The sequence below is a fragment of the Bombina bombina genome, chromosome 11 (assembly GCF_027579735.1).
Source record: "Bombina bombina isolate aBomBom1 chromosome 11, aBomBom1.pri, whole genome shotgun sequence".
Taxonomy (NCBI): Eukaryota; Metazoa; Chordata; class Amphibia; order Anura; family Bombinatoridae; genus Bombina; species Bombina bombina.
The window spans coordinates 20,339,076-20,363,158 of record NC_069509.1 but is presented as its reverse complement, the minus strand read 5'-3'; the positions used below and the strand labels follow the sequence as shown (position 1 = coordinate 20,363,158).

Below are 24,083 nucleotides of genomic sequence, written 5' to 3'. Positions count from 1 at the left end.
ATCCAGCTGCACGCAGCTCTTCGGATTCACAGCAGAGTGAGGACTTCTCCGGATCAAGAGATCTGACCTGTACCGGATCGCTGGTAATCCCCAGGCCTCCGATTCTGTGGTGAGCGGTAAGTTAGCCGGGGGTTGATCAATATCCTCCTGAGAATCACTGCGCTGTGTGTTCAAAGCTGCGTGGGGTGCCCCCTCCGAGACTTCAGCAGCAATTTCTGCATGGGTATCCGCCATGATGGTTAGGAGGCGGTCAAATCTGCGGCCCATCTTGCACTCAAAGTCCTCCTGCCAGTTGTGCAATGCCGCTAACAGCCCCTCCATGGTCACAGAGTCCTCACACTCCAGCAGACACCGCTCCACAAAGCGAACTCAGGCCCTCTTGCTGTTATCTTGCTGCGAGATGCGTAGTATACGGTGCTCTCAGGGAGACCCCGAGCACCGCCAGGCCTCAATCTGTCGCTCCTCTCTGGCACCTAAAACCTTCTTATAAGTCGCCAGTGAGGTCCTCAGCTATTGCAGGGCTCTTTTAGAATGAGTACATCTCTTGTGCTGTGCGAATTAGATAAATTTTATAAATTTTTTATTGTTTATTGCAGGAGCCATGCTCAAACACATCCTCTCTGCATGATAGCTGGCTCCGCCCCCCATACAGGGGCACTTTAATTCATCAAAATTTACATTTCACTCCTGTTGTAAATAAAAAACTTACCTTTTAAACCTGACAGCAGCTCCAGCTTCCTCTGGTCGTCGCAAGCCATTTCTGATGTCAGAAATGATGGATAGGTCATCCTCCAATCATGGCTTCCCCCCCCGGGGGAATCAGTGTCTGATTCAATGCCGTGATTGGAGGAAGCCGGATTCCTCATTTTAGACCCAGGAAGAGGCTTTGCAACTGGTGGAGGAACCTGGAGCTGCTGTCAAGTTTAAAAGGTAAGGGGTTTTTTTTCCACAACAGGAGTGAAATGTAAATTTTGATGAATTAAAGTGCCCCTTTTTTTAATTGAATTTTTAAAAACCGGGCACTTTAGCATCAAAATTTACATTCACTTTAATGTAGAAAGTACTTAATGTTGCTTAATGCGCAAAAATGTCAATCACCTCAAAGATCTGTCTAAGCCAAGTTTATCACTGCCGAAGCCTATTATAGAAGTTTCATGAATTTCTTTAATATGTTTAATTTAATCTGCTTAATGTGACCCTCACTGATCAGTGATGTATTATTTGCATGGGGTTAGTGAGCGTCATACATCGTGTGAGCTTCACATTTTTGCATTTTTTACAGTTTTATATCTTTACAAAATATATTTAAAAAACCACCCAACAATAATATAGAACAATGTAAGCACTGCAAAAATAGCGACCGCGCTGTATCATGTACCCTAACCTGAAGTACATTATACAGTTATAAAAATAGCGACCGCGCTGTATCATGTACCCTAACCTGAAGTACATTATACAGTTATAAAAACAGCGACCGCGCTGTATCATGTACCCTAACCTGAAGTACATTATACAGTTATAAAAAAGGAATAGCGCCAGGTGTTAGCATTTACCCTGCTGTGTGCACTGTCTTTCTAACAATCAAGCATACTGCTCAGACTTAGCACTAATGATAGCACAACGCAAAATCGCATGACTGCGCTAACATTTGTGCGCAACTTGATATTATAAGTCCCTATTAAATCCCATTTACCAGAGAGGAGCTAGTCCAGCTGACATGGCTCTAGCGCAACCTATACTGTCAATGAATATACTGACTGCGCTAATTAGCACGTATATTACAGGTATAGTTTGCGCTCGAGTGAAAGCCGAAACTGAACTAGAATATTTAAAATGACTTGAGACCTGAAGTGAACTGCAATGGTTAAATAAAAGCTTCACAAAAAACAAGAAAAACACATAATAAAATAAATTATTACACTCGTATATACATTAAAAAAAATCACATTTATATTAATAAAAATGTCTTAAGGGTTAAACGGGATATGGTATATGGCAAGGTGTTTGACTGGCATGGACTCCAATGGATATATTTAAGTCTAAATGTGTGTATGTAAATATGTGTATTTATGTGTCTATTTATATTGTATGTAGATCACCTTATTAAAGGGACAGAATTGTTATTGTTTAAAAAGATAAAGAATCCCTTTATTACCCATTCCCCAGTTTTGCGTAACCAATGCAGTTATATTAATATACTTTTTACCTCTGTGATTACCTTGTATCTAAGCCTCTGCAGACTGCCCCCTTATCTCAGTGCTTTTGACAGACATGCAGTTTAGCCAATCAGTGCAGACTCCTAAATAACTACACGGGAGTGAGCACAATGTTATCTATATGACACACATGAACTAGTACTGTCAAACTGTAAAAACTTTCAAAACGCTCTGAGCTAAGAGGCGGTTTTCAACGGTTTAGAAATCAGTTTGAGTCTACCTAGGTTTAGCTTTTCATAAATACCACCAAGGGAACAAAGCAAATTTAATGATACTAGTAAATTGGAAGGTTGTTTAAAATTGCATGCCCTATCTGATTCATGAAAGTTTAATTTTGACGAGACTGTCCCTTTAAGAGCTAACTACAACAGTGTGACTCTTGGCAAGGCCCTCTACCCATTTGATCTCAATAAATGTTTGGTTGTAAACCGCCTATGTTTATAGTGCTGCGGAATCTGTTGGTGATAACCGATAAATAATAATAACATAAAACACAAAGAAGCAAGGGCTCCAAAATGGCCTAGCACAGTCTGTATGAAACGGTACAATAAAGTGTACAGAGTCACAAAAAGAGAACCTGCAGGTGCTCTAATAGCAAGATGCAACTTCCCACCCGTCCAACTGACTGGTCACAGGTAGCGGGATGCACAGGCACTCTAAGTGACAGGATACACAGGCACTCTAAGTGACAGGATACACAGGCACTCTAAGTGACAGGATACACAGGCACTCTAAGTGACAGGATACACAGGCACTCTAAGTGACAGGATACACAGGCACTCTAAGTGACAGGATACACAGGCACTCTAAGGGGCAGGATACACAGGCACTCTAAGTGACAGGATACACAGGCACTCTAAGTGACAGGATACACAGGCACTCTAAGTGACAGGATACACAGGCACTCTAAGTGACAGGATACACAGGCACTCTAAGTGACAGGATACACAGGCACTCTAAGTGACAGGATACACAGGCACTCTAAGTGACAGGATACACAGGCACTCTAAGTGACAGGATACACAGGCACTCTAAGGGGCAGGATACACAGGCACTCTAAGTGACAGGATACACAGGCACTCTAAGTGACAGGATACACAGTTACTCTAAGTGACAGGATACACAGGCACTCTAAGTGACAGGATACACAGGCACTCTAAGTGACAGGATACACAGGCACTCTAAGTGACAGGATACACAGGCACTCTAAGTGACAGGATACACAGGCACTCTAAGTGACAGGATACACAGTTACTCTAAGTGACAGGATACACAGGCACTCTAAGTGACAGGATACACAGGCACTCTAAGTGACAGGATACACAGTTACTCTAAGTGACAGGATACACAGGCACTCTAAGTGACAGGATACACAGGCACTCTAAGTTACAGTATACACAGGCACTCTAAGGGACAGGATACACAGGCACTCTAAGTGACAGGATACACAGGCACTCTAAGTGACAGGATACACAGGCACTCTAAGTTACAGGATACACAGGCACTCTAATATTCATTCATCAGATGTCAACAATAAAATGGATGGAAAATACACATAAACACATATTTACACATAAATACACGTGTATACACTTATATACCTATATACATACACATAAACACATATTTACACAGAAATACACGTGTATACACATATATACCTATATACAATACCCAATGAGTACTGGCACTTTTTTTGAGTACTAGTACCTTTTTTGCACAAATATCTCTCCACTTGTATTCTGGGCCTAAATGTTTATATAATAGGTAATTGTTAATAATCTTTAGTGTGTTTCACTAAACAGTCTGATATTTGTTGTGTTGCTAATGCGGTGTTAAAATATTGTTTTGTGGAAAATTTGGTGGCAATTCAGTGATTTTTAAGGTCATTTTGTACATTAAGCAACACAAAATATGGTTAACATGATTTATTTGCAGTGAGAGAAATAAAACCCATGAATCCTTAAGAATCTATTTTGTAGCACTTTACCAATGTAGATAAAAACAGCTTATTATGTTGTATTAATGGTATCTCATTTTCTTTCAGAAACGTATTTGTCTAATCATCACAGTTACAGCTGTAATCATCTTGCTTGTCGTTCTCTGCGTCACATTAAGTAATAGAGAAAATCATCCTGCAAGCACTACTGCAGTTCCTTATTTCAGCTCCACCAGTCCTGGAAATTATACCCCCAGTCCAGTAAATACTTCCAATACATGAAAAATGTTCCTCTGCCCAGGAAATACTACCCCAATACACTCTCCAGGAAATGCTGTGCTCTCCATTGGAAATACCACATTATCTTCTGGAATTGCTACTTTGCTAAGAAAGAGAGATTTCCTATAGATTTTATATTCGTCCTTTTCTAAGTGCTGAAACTACTAAACAACTAATCAATTCCCTAGTAATTTCCCGGCTTGACTACTGTAATACTAACCGGCCTCCATCTTCATGCCTCTGCTAGGCTAATCCACATCTCCTGATGCTCTGTATCTGCTTAACCCCTCTGTGAGTCCCTTCACTGGCTCCCCATTCAGAGTGAGAATTAAGTTCAAGATTCTCACTCTGACCTACAAAGCCCTTACCAATGCAGCCCCCCCCCATACCTGTCTTCACTCATCAACAAATATACTCCAGCATGCCCCCTAAAATCCAACAATGATCTACTCCTTGCATCTTCTACCATCACCTCCTCTCATGCTAGACTACAGGACTTCTCTCATGCGGCACCAACCCTTTGGAATGCACTTCCTCGAGCTGTCAGACTTTCCCCCAACCTCTTCTCCTTTAAATGCTTCCTAAAGATCTTCTTGTTGAGGGAATTCTATCACCAAATCAGTAACTGATGAATTCCACTTGCCTAATAGTTGCCCTCATCTAACTTCACACTAACATCATTCCCACCTTTGCAGTCCCCACCTCCTGTTTCTCATCCTCCAACCCATCTAGATTGTAAGTTCCCACGGAAACAGGGCCCCCAATTCCCCCTGTATTTGTTTGTTAAATTTTGTCTGGTGTCTCATATTGTACAGTACTTTTATTTTTGTTACCCATGGACTGCTCTGCGGAATCTGTTGGCGCTTTATAAATAAAGAATAATAATAATAATAATAATATTCATTGTGAATTTCTATATGTATGTAGGAGGGAGGAGAAAACACTACTTAAAAAGACTAATAAGGTGCAACCCTTTAAAATAATATGAACACTCTAACTATAGAAAAGATAAAAGTAACATATAATACTGTCACCTTAAAGAAAGGGATATTTGCACTCAAAAATCTTAGAGAGTCAATCTCATATGTATTAGATGCCTCAGGCAAAATAAATCATTGGCTAATACAAATCACATGTCTTTAAAAATAAAATTTGGATTGAATTTTCTATATTTTAAAATGTGTGAATATATTGAACATTTACAGCCATTTTACGTGTTTTTCGTTATGGCTGGTTTGCTAATTACTTGTACATTATTTTCACCGCTCACCTTTCATAGCGCTACTATTACAGGTTTGCAAAAAAGCGGCTTGTGCGGGCAATATGGTTGAGTTGAGCTCCATGCTTCCCCCAAATACAAGCAGTGTTTTGACATGCTCGTGCACAATTTCCCCATAGACATCAATGGGGAGAGCCGGCAAAAAAAAAAAGCCTAACACCTGCAATTGCAGAGCGCAAAGCTCTCCGTAACGCAGCCCCATTAATGTCTATGGGGAAAAAACACCCTAGCATAAACTCTGAGTCTAAACACCCCTAATCTGCCGTCCCGATATCGCAGCCACCTACATTACACTTATCAACCACTAATCTGCCACCCCAATGTCGCCACCACCTACCTACACTTATTATCCCCTAATGTGCCACCCCCAATGTTGCTGTCGCCACTATACTAAATTTAGTAAACCCTAAACCTCTGGCCTCCCACATCACTAACACTAAATAAATATATTAACCCCTAGCGTATAATTAAAATAAATCTAAATAAAACTTACTATTATTACCTAAATATTTCCTATTTAAAACTAAATACTTACCTGTAAAATAAAACCTAAGCTAGCTACAATATAACTAATGTTTACATTGTATCTATCTTAGGTGTTATTTTTATTACACAGTTAAGTTTGTATTTATTTTAACTAGGTAGACTAGTTAGTAAATAGTCATTAACTATTTACTAGCTACCTAGTTAAAATAAATACAAATTTACCTGTAAAATAAAACCTAACATGCCTTACAATAAAACATAGCATTACAATAAAATAAATTAAATTAACAAAAAACAATTATCTAAATTACAAAAAATAAACACTAAATTACGCAAAATAAAAAAAGAAATGATCAAAAATAAAAACAAATAACTCCTAATCTAATAGCCCTATCAAAATAAAAAAGCCCCCCCCCCAAAATAAAAAAAAACCCTAGCCTAAACTAAACTGCCAATAGCCCTTAAATAAATCAGCTCTTTTACCTGTAAAAACAATACAAACAACCCTCCAACAGTAAAACCCACCACCCACACAACAAAACCCCCAAATAAAAAGCTAAGCTAACCATTGCCCTGAAAAGGGCATTTGGATGGGCATTGCCCTTAAAAGGGCATTTAGCTCTTTTACATTGCCCAAAACCCTAGGCTAAAAATAAAACCCACCCAATAAACCCTTAAAAAAACACTAACCCCCGATGATCCACTTACAGTTTTTGAAGACCGAAAATCCATCCTCATCCAGGGGGCAGAAGTCCTCATCGAAGCCGGCAGAAGTCTTCATCCAAGCGCAATGGTTAACTTAGGTTTATTTAGATAGGGTTTTATTTGGGGTGTTTGGTTGGGTGGGTGGTGGGTTTTACTGTTTGGGGGTTGTTTGTATTTTTTTTACAGGTAAAAGATCTGATTTCTTTGGGGCAATGCCCCGCAAAAGGCCCTTTTAAGGGCTATTGGCAGTTTAGTGTAGGCTAGGTTTTTTTTTTAATTTTTGGGGGGCTTTTTTATTTTGATAAGGCTATTAGATTAGGAGTAATTTCTTTTTAAACACTATTTAAATATAATTAACCCCTAATCTGCCGTCCGCCTACTCCGCTGCTATAATAAACCTATTAACCCATAAACCTAACCCTAACGTAACCCTAACACCCCCTAACTTAAATATATTTGATTTATTTAAATATATTTAAGTTAGGGGGTGTTAGGGTTACGTTAAGGTTAGGTTTATGGGTTAATAGGTTTATTCTAGCAGCGGAGTGGGCGGACGGCAGATTAGGGGTTAATTATATTTAAATAGTTTTTTGTATGCAGGAGGGTGGCAGCTTAGGGGTTAATAATTTTATTATCATTGCGACAATGTCGAGGAGCGGCGGAATAGGGGTTAAGACATTATTTAAGTGGCGTCGAAGTCCGAAGCTGCAGATTATGGGTTAATCATTTTATTTTAGTGTTTGCAATGCAAGAGGGCCTCGGTTTAGAGGTTAATAGGTAGTTTATGGGTGTTTATTGTACTTTGTAGCAGTTTAGTTATGAGTTTTATGTTACAGCTTTGTAGCGTAAAACTCCTAACTACTGACTTTAGATGGCGGTACGGATCTTGTAATTTTAGGCTGTACCGCTCACTTTTTGGCCTCACAGTAAAACTTGTAATACCAGCGCTATGGAAGTCCCATTGAAAAAGGACTTTTTTAAAAGTGCAGTACTGACGTTGGGTGACAGCCAAAAAAGTGTGCGGTACAGCTATTCTGACAAGACCTGTAATAGCAGCGGTAGGGAAAAAGCATCATTATGGGCCATAACGATGCTTTCTCACTCATAAAGCCAAACGCGTAAATCATTACCTAAAACACTGTAAGCACCCTCTTTAAATAACCAGCAATTGTTAGTCTAAATAAACTATCTAGGAAGGAGATTGTTCATCAAGAGTGGCTTGTTTTTAGGTTGAGGTCAGCGCTTCACTTTACACACACCCCAAAACACTGTCCCATTTTGCTATATTTGCCCGGTCAGAGCACAGAAGGGAGCTGAGACTGTGGAACTGTTTCTGGTGGACACGCCCAGGCTAATAAGGACTTACAGAGTAAATGTTTCCCAGCACATAGACAAGGGAGGCAGGGTGCGGTATTCTTAAAACTGAGTGAGTTTATTATTGTGTATTCCCAATGTTCCCTTGAGTGAGTTGATTACCCAGTTAAAGGGGGGATTGTCCCTGAAAGTATATAAAATGTATGTTGTCAGGTAAGTTGTAAGGACACTGTAAGCAAGATCTCTTTCTCTCTCTCTCTCTCTCTCTCTCTCTTTATATATATAATCATATAGATAAAGAATTAATTTATATATGAAATTTTATCCTTGGATATAAGTTCTGATACAGACTTTTTGACTCACTGACCAGGACTTCTAAGGAATCAGGATGTAATGCATTTGCTCCCAAAAACAGACAAATATTCCAAATTCAATATACAGACTGTATCCTTGATGTATATCAAAATATCACTCAATACATTTTAGCCAAACTGGTTACATCTAAAGACTCAGACTGTTCAGATACACTTCTGACAAGCCAGAATGTCTTAAAGTACAAAGAGAAGACAGTTGTCTAAATGGTAACCTTACAACACTGTATTCTCTGATTTGATCTCTAAATTAAATTACCAGTCTACGGTTATATCTGAGATCAAGAAAATTTTCAGGAAAATAGTTCATTTTAACACTTGTGTATATTTAAACAAGACACCATGGGACCTAGCTATCAAGCTCCGAAATGAGCTTGATGCCCCGTGTTTCTGGCGAGTCATTAGACTCACCAGAAACAACTGTTATGAAGCAGCGGTCACAAAGACCGCTGCCCCATAACCTGTCCGCCTGCTCTGAGCAGGCGGACAGACATCGCCGGAAATCAACCCGATCGAGTACGATCGGGTTGATTGACACCACGAGTCTGCAGGGGGCGGCATTGTACCAGCAGCTCTTGTGAGCTGCTGGTGCAATGCTGAATACAGAGAGCGTATTGCTCTTCGTATTCAGCAAGGTCTGGCGGACCTGATCCGCACTGTCGGATCTGGTCCGCCAGACCTTGATAAATAGAGGCCAATAAGTCTCTTTGTACTTCTTCAATACCATCTCTGTCTGGGAAAAACATTTGTTATACTCATATGCAAGAAAATGGAAAACTAAGTCTAAATGAAATCACTTGTGTCTGTAATTTTCAGATATTTAATACACCTCAGCACAGGTAGCCCTCAGTTTACGCCAGGGTTAGGTTCCAGGAGGAATGATTTTAAATCAAAACTATTGTAAAATGAAACCCAGTTTATAATGTAAGTCAATGGGAAGTGAGGGGGTTAGGTTCCAGGCCCCTCTAAAAATTGTCATAAGTAACACCTAATACATTATTTTTAAAGATTTGAAATGAAGACTTTAAATGCTAAACAGCATTATAAACCTAATAATATAGATTGTATCATTATCAAACTAAGTTTAATGAACAAAAACATTTGCTAACAGCACCTAATAAAATAATTTCAAAACAGACTGTATCATCATCAAACTAAGTTTAATGAACAAAAACATTTGCTAAGAGCACCTAATTAAATAATCACACAACAGACTGCATCATCATCAAACTAAGTTTAATAAACAAAAACGTTTTTTTACTTGAATTTTTCTGCAATCAGTTCTTTGCATTGTTAGCATGTTAGATAATATTGGGTCTGCATCTATTCTATGCATTTCAATCTACAGTGATTAATAAGCAGTTAGGCACCCTCACCTCAATCTGCTAGACAGGAAGATAATAGGGAAGTGGCTGCTCGATAGCTAATGTCTGCTCTGTGTACACAGATCAATTTCAGGCTGTTAAAAGGACAGTCTACACCAAAATTTGTCTTATTTAAAAAGATGGATAATCCCTTTATTACCCATTCCCTGTTTTTGCATAACCAACACAGTTATATTAATATACTTTTTACCTCTGTGATTACCTTGTATCTAAGCCTTTGCAGACAGCCTCCTTATCTAAGTGCCTTTGAGAGACATGAAGTGTAGTCAATCAGTGAAGACTCCGAAATAACTTCACGAGAGTGAGCACAATGTTATCTATATGACACACATGAACTAACACTGTCTAACTGTGAAAAACGTTCAAAATGCTCTGAGCTAAGAGGCGGTTTTCAACGGTTTAAAAATCAGTTTGAGCCTAGCTAGGTTTAGCTTTTAAAAATACCACCAAGGGAACAAAGCAAATTTGATGATAAAAGTAAATTGGAAAGTTGTTTAAAATTGCATGCCCTATCTGAATCATGAAAGTTTAGTTTTTACTTTACTGTCCCTTTAAGTTGCATAACTTTGCTGCAAAACAAGCGGAAAGCTCCACCTACTGGCTATTTTAATTAGTGCACTTTGCTTTCCAAAGCTTTTCAATAGCAGTCACATGACTGAAAAGAAAGGTTGTTATTCTGAAACGGCGCAAATTGAACCGGAGTAAACCGAGGGCCACCTGCATATATATCTTAATGTATGTTCCTATACAATACCAGATATATATGTATTATATATAAGCAGATATACAATTATACACATATCTAACATTAATACGTATATAAATACATACTCAGTCAAATTAAATAGTCCATATAAAATGAATTCAATATTTTATTAAAACTAGGAAATCATAAGTGTATTAAATTAATATTTTCTGAAATAATATAAATCCTGTATTTGAGAAACATTTAATATTTTAATAATGAAATTTCTCATTCAAAGTCTTAATTGTGAGGGATTTAAAGTGAATGTCAATTTTGATGCTAAAGTGCCCGGTTTTTAAAAATTTGATTAAAAACAGGGGCACTTTAATTCATCAAAATTTACATTTCACTCCTGTTGATAAAAATAAACTTAGATTTTAATCTTCACAGCAGCTCCAGCTTCCTCCACCCGTCGCAAAGCCTCTTCATGGGTCTAAAATGAGGAATCCAGCTTCCTCCAATCACAGCATTGAATCAGACACTGTTTCCCCCGGGGGGGCAGGAAGGCGTGATTGGAGGATGACATCAGAAATGGCTTGCAACGACCGGGGGAAGCTGGAGTTGCTGTGAAGATTAAAAGGTAAGTTTTTTTTCACAAAAGGAGTGATATGTAAATTTTTATGAATTAAAGTGCCCCTGTTTTTAATCGTTATTTTAAAAACCGGGCACTTTTGCATCAAAATTGACATTCACTTTAAGTTACCAGAAGCAAAATAAACAAGTGGCCTATGAGAGTTGTCATTCACACTATAAGCGTTCCTCATTGAATGATTTAGAAATGGAGGAGGGGTATAGTCTCAGACAAAAACTCTGCACATGGGAAGAGAAGGGGCCTTTTTTCTGCTGCACATTTTTGCTTACACGGACTCTGGTGATTGGGCACAGGCTTTGTGAGATAACCTTGCTGAAACTCTCTTTTTGGAAAAGAGAACATTGGGCTCACTTCACTTCCTAAATTTTGTATATCTCCCTATATGACATTGAGAGAGACTCTAGTGAACTGCTGGTGCAATGCCACCCCTGAAGATTTGTGGCCAATTGGCCGGTAGCAGGAGATGTCAATGAACCCAATCGGGTTGATTTCTGTCTGCGGCCTCAGAGCAGGTGGACAAGTTATGGAACAGTGGTCTTTAGACCGCTGCTTCATAACTTCTGTTTCCGGCGAACCTGAAGGCTTGCCGGAAACAAGGGGCATCAAGCTCCATACAGAGCTTAATAAATATGCCCCATTGAATTGTTATAAATATCTCTGGTTGATTCATTTAAGTTACATACGACTATTTTGGCCTAGGTAGTTGCATTATACCTCCAGGAAATTCCATTAGATTTGTTGGAGTTAAGTTAAGACTTTAATTATGAAATTTGGCTTATATTTGCTAACCAACACCTAGATTACGAGTTTTGCACTAAACAGGGTTCGAAACTAACACCAACATAGTTGCATTATTTCACCCTCCATAGCGCTGCCATTACGAGTTACCAGAGTCTGGCAGTCTGGTGCCGAAACGCGTAGAAGTTAATTTGTGGAGTTATCTTATACTTGGAATACCGTACGGATTCTATGATCTGATAACAGCGGAGCCGAAAAAAATCAAAGACATCATAAAAAGAAGAAGACGTGGATGGGACTCTCTGATAGGCTGCTTCTAGTCAACTGATTGAGATGTGAGATCGAGGCAGTGAAGACACTGTGAGTACCTCGCCACACACGGAGAACGCCGCTGGCCAGGAAACACAGCCAGGTAAGTCTGCCACACAGCGGAACATAAAAGCTGACAAGCCTTAAAATGTCGATAAGCCTGAAACAGAGACCCAAGAATATACTTGACCGGTCAAGCAGCTTTAACCTATGCTTATATAGGACATTATTTTTCACTCGATCATTATTTTTTAACTGCACACTATTTTGCACATGATTTAAAGATCACCTCTACTTATATAGAGACACTTTTACCAGACCTGCATGGAAGGATATATAGGTATGATTCTCTGAATCGTTCACCTACTTCAATTGGTATCCCCAGTTCTGATACATCTGGGACAAAACCAAGGAGTTACAAGCATTTTCTGGATACATAGTATCATTCCACCGGATGTTATTATATCTAACATCAGTATCCCTTGTTTTAATACATTTGGGACATAACTAAGAAGTTACAAGCAATTTTGTATACATTGTATCATTTCCCTTTATGTTATTATATCACACATTTGTCTTAGATATTTGGTACTACTATAGATACGAGCATATAATTTGTTACTAATTCATCTGTCACTCTTTGATTGCACATATATTATTCATGTTCTATTAGGTACTATTCACAGTAGATTCAAACGAATGTGATTTTTAGGAACTTTGTGTAACCTATGTTGTGTATGTAAGTCTGGTTACAATAAATACTCACTCGCAAAAAGACTGCTTGTTTATCAGTAGTGTGTGTAGTGTGATTGTGTGTGTGTATTTATGTATGTATATATGTGTGTGTATGTAAATGTGTGTGTATGTGCATATGTATGTGTGTATATGTGTGTGTATGTGTGTGCATATGTCTGTGTATGTGTGCATATGTGTGTGTATATAAGTGAATGTATGTAAATGTGTGTGTATGTGCATATGTGTGTGTACTGTATGTGTGTGTATATGTATGTGTGTGTGTGGAATGTGAGTGTGTATGTAAGTCTGGTTACAATAAATACTCACTCGTAAAAAGACTGCTTGTTTATCAGTAGTGTGTGTAGTGTGATTGTGTGTGTGTATTTATGTATGTATATATGTGTGTTTATGTAAATGTGTGTGTATGTGCATATGTGTGTGTAAATGTGTGTGTGTGTATGTGTGTGTATATATGTGTGTGTATGTGTGCATGTGTGTGTGTATATAAGTGAGTGTATGTAAATGTATGTGTATGAGCATATGTGTGTGTGTATATGTGTGTGTGTGTATATGTGTGTGTGCGTATGTAAATGTGTGTGTATGTGCATATGTGTGTGTGTGTGTATATGTATGTGTGTGTATATATGTGTGTGTGTATGTGCATATGTGTGTGTGTATATGTGTGTGTGTGTATGTATGTGTGTATATATGTGTATGTGTCTTGGGTGACATCACACATAGTGTTGATTACATAATCAATTACATCTCTAGTGACATCTCCTATGACATCATCTTACACTCAGACACTATGGGACCGATTTATTAAAGTTCGGACGGACATGGTATGATGTAGCGTATCATGTCCGCCGCACACCGATAAATGCCGACAGCATATGCTGTCAGCATTTATTACTGCACAAGCAGTTCTGGTAAACTGCCTGTGTAATGCCGCCTCCTGCAGATTTGCGGCCGCTAGCATGGGGTGTCAATCATCTTACAAGGGGAAAATAGTGTATCACAGGTGTGTTACTATGTAAAGCCCATGAGCCTAAACATTCATTCAATACCCATAGAAGGAGTGTACACAAAAAGTATTGAAAAACTGTTTGCTGAAAAACACACAATCCCTGGATAAGTGGCTCAAATAGCAACGCAGGTATTGGATGTGCCCCGTAGAGGATTCCCCCTCCCACACGGGTGTTTGATGCAAGGAGGATACCGCTAGTACCGCTAATTACAATGTGCCCCAGGAACTTCAGGTTCAGTAAGTGCACAAATTCCATTAAGACACCCACCTCTTGCTTCACGGAGGTCAACAGAATTCGTCCCGGAGTAGTATATCCAGACCCCTCTGTGCTGTTCTCTGTAATCAGGTGCTGCTCGGTTCTTCCTCCATCTGTAAGTGGTGCCTAAGGGCCCGCCTCCTATGGCGGCGTGCTCCATATCTCCTGATACCTTGCTACTTGCGCCAATGTAAAGGGCCCCTGCAGTTACACTGACACTCGCAAAGTGCTCACTCTGAGGCCAAAATAAGATACAATCAAAAAGGAAGGAAGAGGAGCACAAAAGTGAATGCAGTCCGGAGTTGTTTATTCAAACGTAGCCATAGAAACAACAAATGCATTTAGCATAGTGAAAATAGACAATAAACAACAGTAGAGTGAATACAGGGTTAAGACCTCGGGGTAAAATACAGAGGGTACCTTAAGCTGTATGACTGATCGGCTGACGCGTTTTGGCTTAAGGTACCCTCTGTATTTTACCCAAGGGTCTTAACCCTGTATTCACTCTACTGTTGTTTGTTGTATATTTTCACTATGCTAAATGCATTTGTTGTTTCTATGGCTACGTTTGAATAAAAAACTCCGGACTGCATTCACTTTTGTGCTCCTCTTCCTTTTTTTTAACGTTTTACATTGTACTTTTAAAGCTACATTGTAGTACATAATTTACATGCTCTAACTTGTTAGCGTATGACGCCATTTTAGAACTACTGACCTTGCAAGTTTATGGCTTCAATGTCATAGTTGCTGATAATCAACAGTTGTAAAGCTTAAAAATTCATTTACAAAATTCCTCTTTGACTTCTGTTTTTACCATGTTTTCCCAAACATACATACAAACACACACATATACACATACATACATACACACTCAACATATACCACCAACACATAAATACACATATACACACACATGCACACACATACGCACACACACACAAACATACATACATACATACCCATACATGCAAACACACACATATACACATACAAACTGTACATACACATACATACAAACATACACACTCAATATATACCACAACACATAAATACACATATACACACACATGCACACACACACGCACACACAAACACATACATACATACACATACAAACATACACACTCAACACATACCACCATACACACACACACATATACACATACATACATGCACATGCAAACATACACATAAATACACATATACACACACATACATACACATATACACACATACATACACATACAAACATACACATTCAAAATATTACACCACACACATACATACGCAAACATACACATATACACACACAGACACATACACAAACATACATGCACACATACATACACATACAAACATACACATATACACACACATGCACACACACACACACACACACACACATGCACACACACATATCACTACACATATACACAAACACACACATACACAGACTTATACATACACACACACATATACACATACATACATACATACAAACATACACACACATACCACTACACATATACACAAACACACACATACACAGACATATACATACACACACACATATACACATACATACAAACATACACACACACACACATACCACTACACATATACACAAACACACACATACACAGACATATACATACACACACACATATACACATACATACAAACATACACACACACACACACACATACCACTACACATATACACAAACACACACATACACAGACTTATACATACACACACACATATACACATACATACATACATACAAACATACACACACATACCACTACACATATACACAAACACACACATACACAGACATATACATACACACACACATATACACATACATACAAACATACACACACACACACATACCACTACACATATACACAAACACACACATACACAGACATATACATACACACACATATACGCACACACACATACACACACACACACATATCACTACACATATACACAAACACACACATACACAGACATATACATACACACACACATATACACATACATACAAACATACACACACACACACATACCACTACACATATACACAAACACACACATACACAGACATATACATACACACACATATACGCACACACACATACACACACACACACATATCACTACACATATACACAAACACACACATACACAGACATATACATACACACACACATATACACATACCTACATATATACTGTACATAAATACAAACACGCACACACATTAGTTAGGCAGGAAGAACTTATTGCTCATATTAAAATCACAAGTTTTTGGTTATTTTTTTCCATTTGTTTCATACCGTTAAAACCGTTCCTCTCCCTTTTTTAATTTACATTTTTTTAATCATCCCTTTGTATTTGTCATCTTTGTGCAGGCAGTTTGGTAGGCATTACAGGATAATTTGCACAGTGATATCATCGGAAGTTGTTAATACTAAAAAAGGATGCTGCTCTTTAGCAAGTATGAAAAAAATAAATCTGTATTATGTAAACCAGTGTTTCTTAACCTTTTTTTGTTGCAAGTGATTCTAAAAGCACACAATGCTGCCCTGAGTACCACCTACTACAACATGTGAATATTATTATGCTGAAAAAAGAGAGGCATAAAATAATAAACTAGCAAGTCACTGAGTACCCTTTACCTAAGCTCCAGGTGCCCACAGGCTACAAGTATCACAGGTTGAGAAACAATGGTGTAAAGTGACAATAAAACATCACATCACATAACATCCTGATTTTGGAGGTTCGTTGTTGTCCGTATCTATTTCTTTCTTCTCCTCTTTAATACCTCTGGTTAACAGCAATTTATAGACATTATTTGCCTTTTCCTCTTCAATACCACTGGTTAACAGAAATGTATAGACAAATTTTTTGCGCTCAGATTTTTCCTTCTTGGGGTCCCTTTCCTTTGTCAGTTGGTATTTGGCATCCTTCAGTGTTTCATACAGAAACTTTAGGACAGCCTCATCTGTTTCTCTGATTTTTGAGTGATCTTCTGCTGTGTAGTTTTCCACCTTAAACATTTTACTTCTTCCCATGTTTTCAAAACATTTTTCAACTGCCTTCCGATTTGTATGAGATTGATGTGTGAGAACAACAAAGGGAATGATTCCTAAAGCAAACCAAAAGAAAAAGGTGTTACTTTCTAATTGTCTGACACTAAACATTAACCAATTAGTAGCATTAGTTGTCAATCCTGACATTGTTACCTCCTATAGGTATCCTAAAAAATATTAATGAGAAGCAATGCTAAATTAAAGGGACAGTAAAGTCAAATTAAACTTTCATGATTAAGATAGAACCTGCAATTTTAAAAACCTTTCCAATTTACTTCTGTTATTACATTTGCTTTGTTCTCTTGGTATCCTTTATTAAAGAGTTAATCTAGTTAGGCTTAAAGAAGCTCAGCGGTGTGTGCACTTGTCTTTAAAACACTGCTGCCTTATGATTCTACTTAGGTTTACTCTCTTACAAAGGATATCTAGAGAACAAAGTCAATTAGATAAAATAAATAAAATAGAAAGTTGTTTAGCTTGAAGCTGCCATGTTGGTTGGGGTATACATGGAACCCAAGGGGAAAAAAATGAATTATTTTTTATTTACTGAATTTACTTTATTTATTTAATTCAATATCTTTTGGTTATTATGGACTCCCCTGGTCACCAGCACAGATACAAATATCCACTATAGTCATGTGATTATGAGGCCTATTTACTAAAGGTCTTGCGGACTTGATCTGACAGTGCAGATCAGGTCTGCAAGACCTCGCTGAATGCGGAGAGCAATACGCTCTCCGTATTCAGCATTGCACCAGCAGCACCAGCAACTCCGCCCCCTGCAGACTCGCGGCCAATGGGCCGCCAGCAGGGATGTGTCAATCAACCTGATCGTACTCGATCGGGTTGAATTGTGGCGATTCCTGTCCGGCTGCTCAGAGCAGGCGGACAGCGTTATGGAGCAGCTGTCTTTAGACCGCTGCTTCATAACTTGTGTTTCTAGTGAGCCTGCAGGCTCGCCAGAAACACAGGCCCCTTAAGCTCAATTCGTAGCTTGATAAATGGGCCTCTATGAATAGAAGCTCCTATTGGTAGTCACTGCCCTCTTGGTTGGGGCGTATTTACTTGGTTACGGGCACATGTGACCCAAATAAAATCTCCCTAATGGCTATAGTGGCCAGATTGTGTGTGGATGAATTGTTTAGGGATGCACAACTTTTTTATATATTTATTTGGGCATTTACACATTGGAAGCACTAGTACAATGGTTTAAATATGTTACGTTTGTATTAAAAGCCTGTTGAAATGATCTCATGTACCAAGATTTGTTTTAAAGGGACAGTCTACACCAGAAGTTGTATTGTTTTAAAAGATAGATAATCCCTTTATTACCCAGTTTTGCACAACCAACACTGTTATATTAATATAGTTTACCTCTGTGATTTCCTTGTATCTAACCCTCTGCAGACTGCCCCTGATCTCAGTTATATAAATATACTTTTACCTCTGTGATTACCTTGTATCTAACCCTCTGCAGACTGCCCCTTATCTCAGTTATATAAATATACTTTTTACCTCTGTGATTACCTTGTATCTAACCCTCTGAAGACTGCCCCTTATCTCAGTTATATTAATATACTTTTTACCTCTGTGATTACCCTGTATCTAACCCTCTGCAGACTGCCCCTTATCTCAGTTATATAAATATACTTTTTACCTCTGTGATTACCTTGTATCTAACCCTCTGCAGACTGCCCCCTGATCACATGACTTTATATTTATCTATTAACTTGCATTTTAGCCAATTAGTGCTGTGTCAGCCACAACCCACAGGTGTTAACACAATATTATCTATATGGCACACATGGACTAGCACTCCCATGTTGTGAAAAGCAAATAAAAAAGCATGTGATAAGAGGCTGTCTATAGTGGCTTAGAAACAGGCAGACATTTAGAGGTTTACATGTTATATAAAGTATATTAATATAACTGTGTTGTAAGATTGGACATCAGAGCGCCAAACAACGTAGGCAGGGTCTATGGGCAGATAGTCAAATACCAAAGGTAACAATAGGTTGAAATAGTATGATTTAATACATAAAATAAAAAAGTTGGTACATTTAAAATTATACAACAATTAGTCATGGATCCATGTTACACTTTAAAATATATATTGAAACACTTGGAACAATTTAAAAATGCTTGTAGAACAATAAATAACAACAACAAAAATCTAACAAATAATGTCTATCGCATATATTTTAAAGTGTTTCAATATATATTTTAAAGTGTAACATGGATCCATGACTAATTGTTGTATAATTTTAAATGTACCAACTTTTTTATCTTATGTATTAAATCATACTATTTCAACCTATTGTTACCTTTGGTATTTGACTAATCTTAAAATTGAATCCACCCTTGGCAACTAGGTGCCAATTTATTAGAGCTGGAGGTCTGTTGCGTTATATAGTTGGCGCTTAGTTATCACCTTTCCACACATTCAATATAACTGTGTTGGTTGTGCAAAGCTGGGGAATGGGTAGTAAAGTCCTTATCTATCTTTTAAAACAATAACAATTTTAGTGTTGACTGTCCCTTTAAGAAAAACTTTCAAATAATCCCAGTGCTCACCTGGTCCCTTTTAGGTGTAATATTATTATGAAGAACTTATAAATAATTATGAGATTGTGTTGTTATTTGATATTTGGAGTGCGCTCATTATTATTTGTATTTGACAGAGATTTATACCTTGCCTAGAGTTGTCACCTCAGCCATGTTTTCCTGGCTAGTTATGAGTTACACATGGTGCAGGGTGTGCAGGAACCTGCATTGTACCTCTGTACAGCACGCTTCATTGGATATAACGTTTTGTGCTTGTAGCATTTGTATCTTATATGCTCTGAAGTTCTCAATGAGAGAATCAGTAAGGACTGTGGAAGAAATCTTGTGACCGGCTTTGCAGCTATCTGAGATGTATCTATCATCTATCTATAATCTATCTATATATCTTTCTATCTATCTATCTATCTATCTTTCTATTTATATATCTTTCTATCTATCTATCTATCTATCTATCTATCTATCTATCTATCTATCTATCTATCATCTTTTATCTATCTATCATCTATCTATTATCTATCTATATATATATTTATCTGTCTATCAACTATCTATCTATCTATCTATCTATCTATCTATCATCTATCTATCTATCTATCTATCTATCATCTATTATCTATCTATTATCTATCTATATATCTATTTATCTGTCTATCAACTATCTATCTATCTATCATCTATTATCTATCTATTATCTATCTATATATCTATCTATCTATCTTTCTATCTATCTATCTATCTATCTATCTATCTATCATCTTTTATCTATCTATCATCTATCTATTATCTATCTATATATCTATTTATCTGTCTATCAACTATCTATCTATCTATCTATCTATCTATCTATCTATCTATCATCTATCTATCTATCTATCTATCTATCTATCTATCATCTATTATCTATCTATTATCTATCTATATATCTATTTATCTGTCTATCAACTATCTATCTATCATCTATCTATTATATATCTATTATCTATCTATATATCTATTTATCTGTCTATCAACTATCTATCTATTATCTATCTATTATCTATATATGTTGTTTCTTTTTATAATTAATAACAGTTAAGTTTTACCTAAACCACTCGAACTGGTTGCTCACACCATTATTCTTTCCTCTCTGCCCATCTCTTTGAATTTACCTAAATAGAGGTTTGTTGAGTGCTATATATGTACATTTTTTGCCAGTTATTCACTGGATTGTCTCGTGTTTCATTATAAGACCGGAGAGTGCTTTCTATTTTTTGGAAACCATTATTACATTTGAAGTGCACCCTGGCAATAAGTACTCTTGAAAGTGTGTGCTAAGCTCTCCATTGGATTGTATGTGTGTGTATATATATATAGTTCCAAAAATGACTGCACTCCAGGTTTACAACTACTCACAACAACTTCCAGGGTGCAAAAAATCAAATCATCGGACAAAGGTGGCGCTATAGTCATACAGGATTATTGTGATTATAGATTAAAGGAATTAAGGCAATTATCAGATGCTAACATATACAAAAAATGTCCACCAATCCCACTGGTATTTAAAAAAAAGCTGTGGACCAGATTATTATGTTTGCCTTACAAATGAATTATATCACTGAGCAGGAAAGTGAATTTCTCACGGTTGATTTTCCAAAAACCCCTCTTCTGTATTTACTTCCTAAAATCCAGAAGTTCATTATTCCCCCCCTCCAGGTAGGCCCATTGTGTCAGCAAGGGACTCCCTACTCTCAGGTGTTGCTAAATTTATTGACTTCTACCTACGACCAGTTGTACAGCAGTATTTTTCATATCTACAGGATTCCAAAGATATGATTAGGAAATTAAAGGATTTTGATTTCCTATGTGAAGATGATGTTTTGGTCACTATGGACGTAGACAGCTTATATACAGTAATCCCACATACTGATGGGCTGGAAGCTGTCAGGTCCATAGTGACCAATAACAATGACTATGAGGGGCCCCCAGTGGTTTTTCTGTTAGAATTATTTGAAAATTGCTTGACCAAGAATTATTTTTGTTTTGAAAACACCTATTACCTCCAAACAACAGGGACGACCATGGGGTCAAATATGGCCCCATTATATGCCAACACCTTTATGTTATGGTATGAGTTGAATGTGATGAAACCACTTCAACATCCAAAGATACATTTTTACACAAGGTACATTAATGACCTGTTTTTAATTGGGAGAGGTAACTCAGAAAACTTAGTTAAATGGGTACAGGAATTAAATAATGAGTATTTACCTATCAGGCTTAAGTTAAAATTTGATCTCAACACAATACACTTCCTAGATCTCAACATATTCAAATTGAGAGAAGGAGAAGTAGTCAGATTTGGGACTTCCCTATACTCAAAAACTACAGATAGAAATGTGTTATTACTAGCTTCTAGCTATCACCCCAGACATCAAAAAATAGGGGTAATTTCCTTTCAACTCACACGAGTGGTTAGGAATAACTCTGAACCAGAGTTACTAACAGCCCAGTTGGAACAAATGGGGTTATGATAAAAAAGACATCAGTATGTCAATGGAGAAATTGGACGACTTTACTCAGGATATGTTACTGACGCCTAAAACTAGTGAACAGACAGCCAATGATAACCAACTTAATTTTATAACCACATATACACCTGCACATATAGAAAGGGCGACTATCCTGGAGTGTAGCTAAGGATTACGGCTGGGTTGAGTGAGTGCTGATGCTGTTTGTGTATTGTTACAATGTTGCATTGAGTTGGGAGGGGTTTACTTACCCTTTATATGGGATGTGCAGGGAGTCCACTTCTTCTTTGTTCCTGTGGATCCCTGGAAGTTCTTTCAGCATGGAACAAAGCCGAGTTTCAAATGGGTTGCGCCTTCTCCCTCTGGGACTATTACTGTGGGTCAGGGCCATGTTTTGGGGCTTTCTATCCCTCCTTCTCCTTCGGTAGGGGAGCCAAAGTTTGTCTCCCTCTCCTAAGCCGGGTGGGCTGGAGGATGAGGCTGGGCCTGCTCAGGCTTATCAGCCAGAGGAGCAGTGTCTAGATTTTGGCGCTAGGCATTGGCTCAGTACCAGGATCGCTTCTCTGGCGTTGCGCAGGCCTCAGCGTCTTTGGCTGTGTTTGCCCCATCCAAGATGGCTGCCGTGTCAACTTCCGGTCACGTGGCACTTTCTGACATCACTTCCGGTGACATCATTTCCAGTCGTGGCAGTCGGAACTTGGGTAGTGAAGAGCGCGGATTGTCCCCCTCGGTCTCCACATTTAAGAAGGACCACAGGGGGGACACCCACTCAAGGGGGTAAGCCCATTAGAAAGCAGAGGGCAAGTGAGGTCCAATTGAGGTCTCCAGTAGGTGAGGCTGAGGTTTTAATGGGGGCAAGTGTGTCTCAGGGCTTGGGGCCTTAAGGGAACCATGGAGGTAATACAGGCGGGTCGCAAGTCTGTACAAGGGTTTCCGCCATGGATGACAATAAAGGAGGGGAAGCCGTTAGGGCCTCCTCCTCGCGCTCGTGGCCTAATGCAGGTACTAGCAGGGCCAAGGCGGCACCTTCACACGCTGCACCTAAAAGTAAAGGCAAGGCTCCCACGGTACGCAGAGGGCCTAAAGGGGTACAATCGGCTGCGACCTTGAGTGGTGGTGTTGCTTGTCCACAGGAATTAAATGGGATGGTGGATCATGGATCATGAATTATGCTGTCGTTTGTATTCATCTAAATTGTCTATCAATTAAGCGAGTGATGACATATGGGCGTACACATAGGGCCGTGGATATGGAAATTAGCCATGCGGTCCGTATGCTCCATCTACGAAGTAAGGCGGACGTGCGAGGTTGCACACAGAGTGCTGGTTTTGAATTCAACACCAGCTGCATATGATTGCTCACAAGGGTAGGTCTATATAACTCTGGATATATCACACTTACAAGAATGCTTTCCACTGGGACATCACTATGGTGGTGTTTGTTCTTTTGGGGACATTTGATAAAGATGCCAGTAAGGCATTGAAATGTCATGTATTCTCCCTATTTTTAACCATTTATAATTAAAAGTTA

The 24,083-nt window shown here is 38.3% G+C and overlaps 2 protein-coding genes across 4 annotated transcripts in view; one reads left to right on the top strand and one right to left on the bottom strand.

The window, feature by feature from the left end:
* LOC128642320 (uncharacterized) overlaps positions 1-5,331 on the top strand; it is a 74,018-nt gene extending 68,687 nt beyond the window's left edge. For all 3 annotated transcript variants that reach the window (XM_053695049.1, XM_053695050.1, XM_053695048.1), the window contains one exon: positions 4,264-5,331. In XM_053695049.1, the coding sequence (XP_053551024.1) occupies positions 4,264-4,437 (174 nt within the window). In that variant the 3' untranslated portion in view covers positions 4,438-5,331. The remainder of the gene's footprint in view (positions 1-4,263) is intronic.
* A 10,764-nt stretch (positions 5,332-16,095) lies between these two features.
* LOC128641603 (uncharacterized) overlaps positions 16,096-24,083 on the bottom strand; it is a 75,667-nt gene continuing 67,679 nt past the window's right edge. The window contains exon 4 of the mRNA XM_053694142.1: positions 16,096-17,537. Within this exon, the coding sequence (XP_053550117.1) occupies positions 17,140-17,537 (398 nt within the window). The 3' untranslated portion in view covers positions 16,096-17,139. The remainder of the gene's footprint in view (positions 17,538-24,083) is intronic.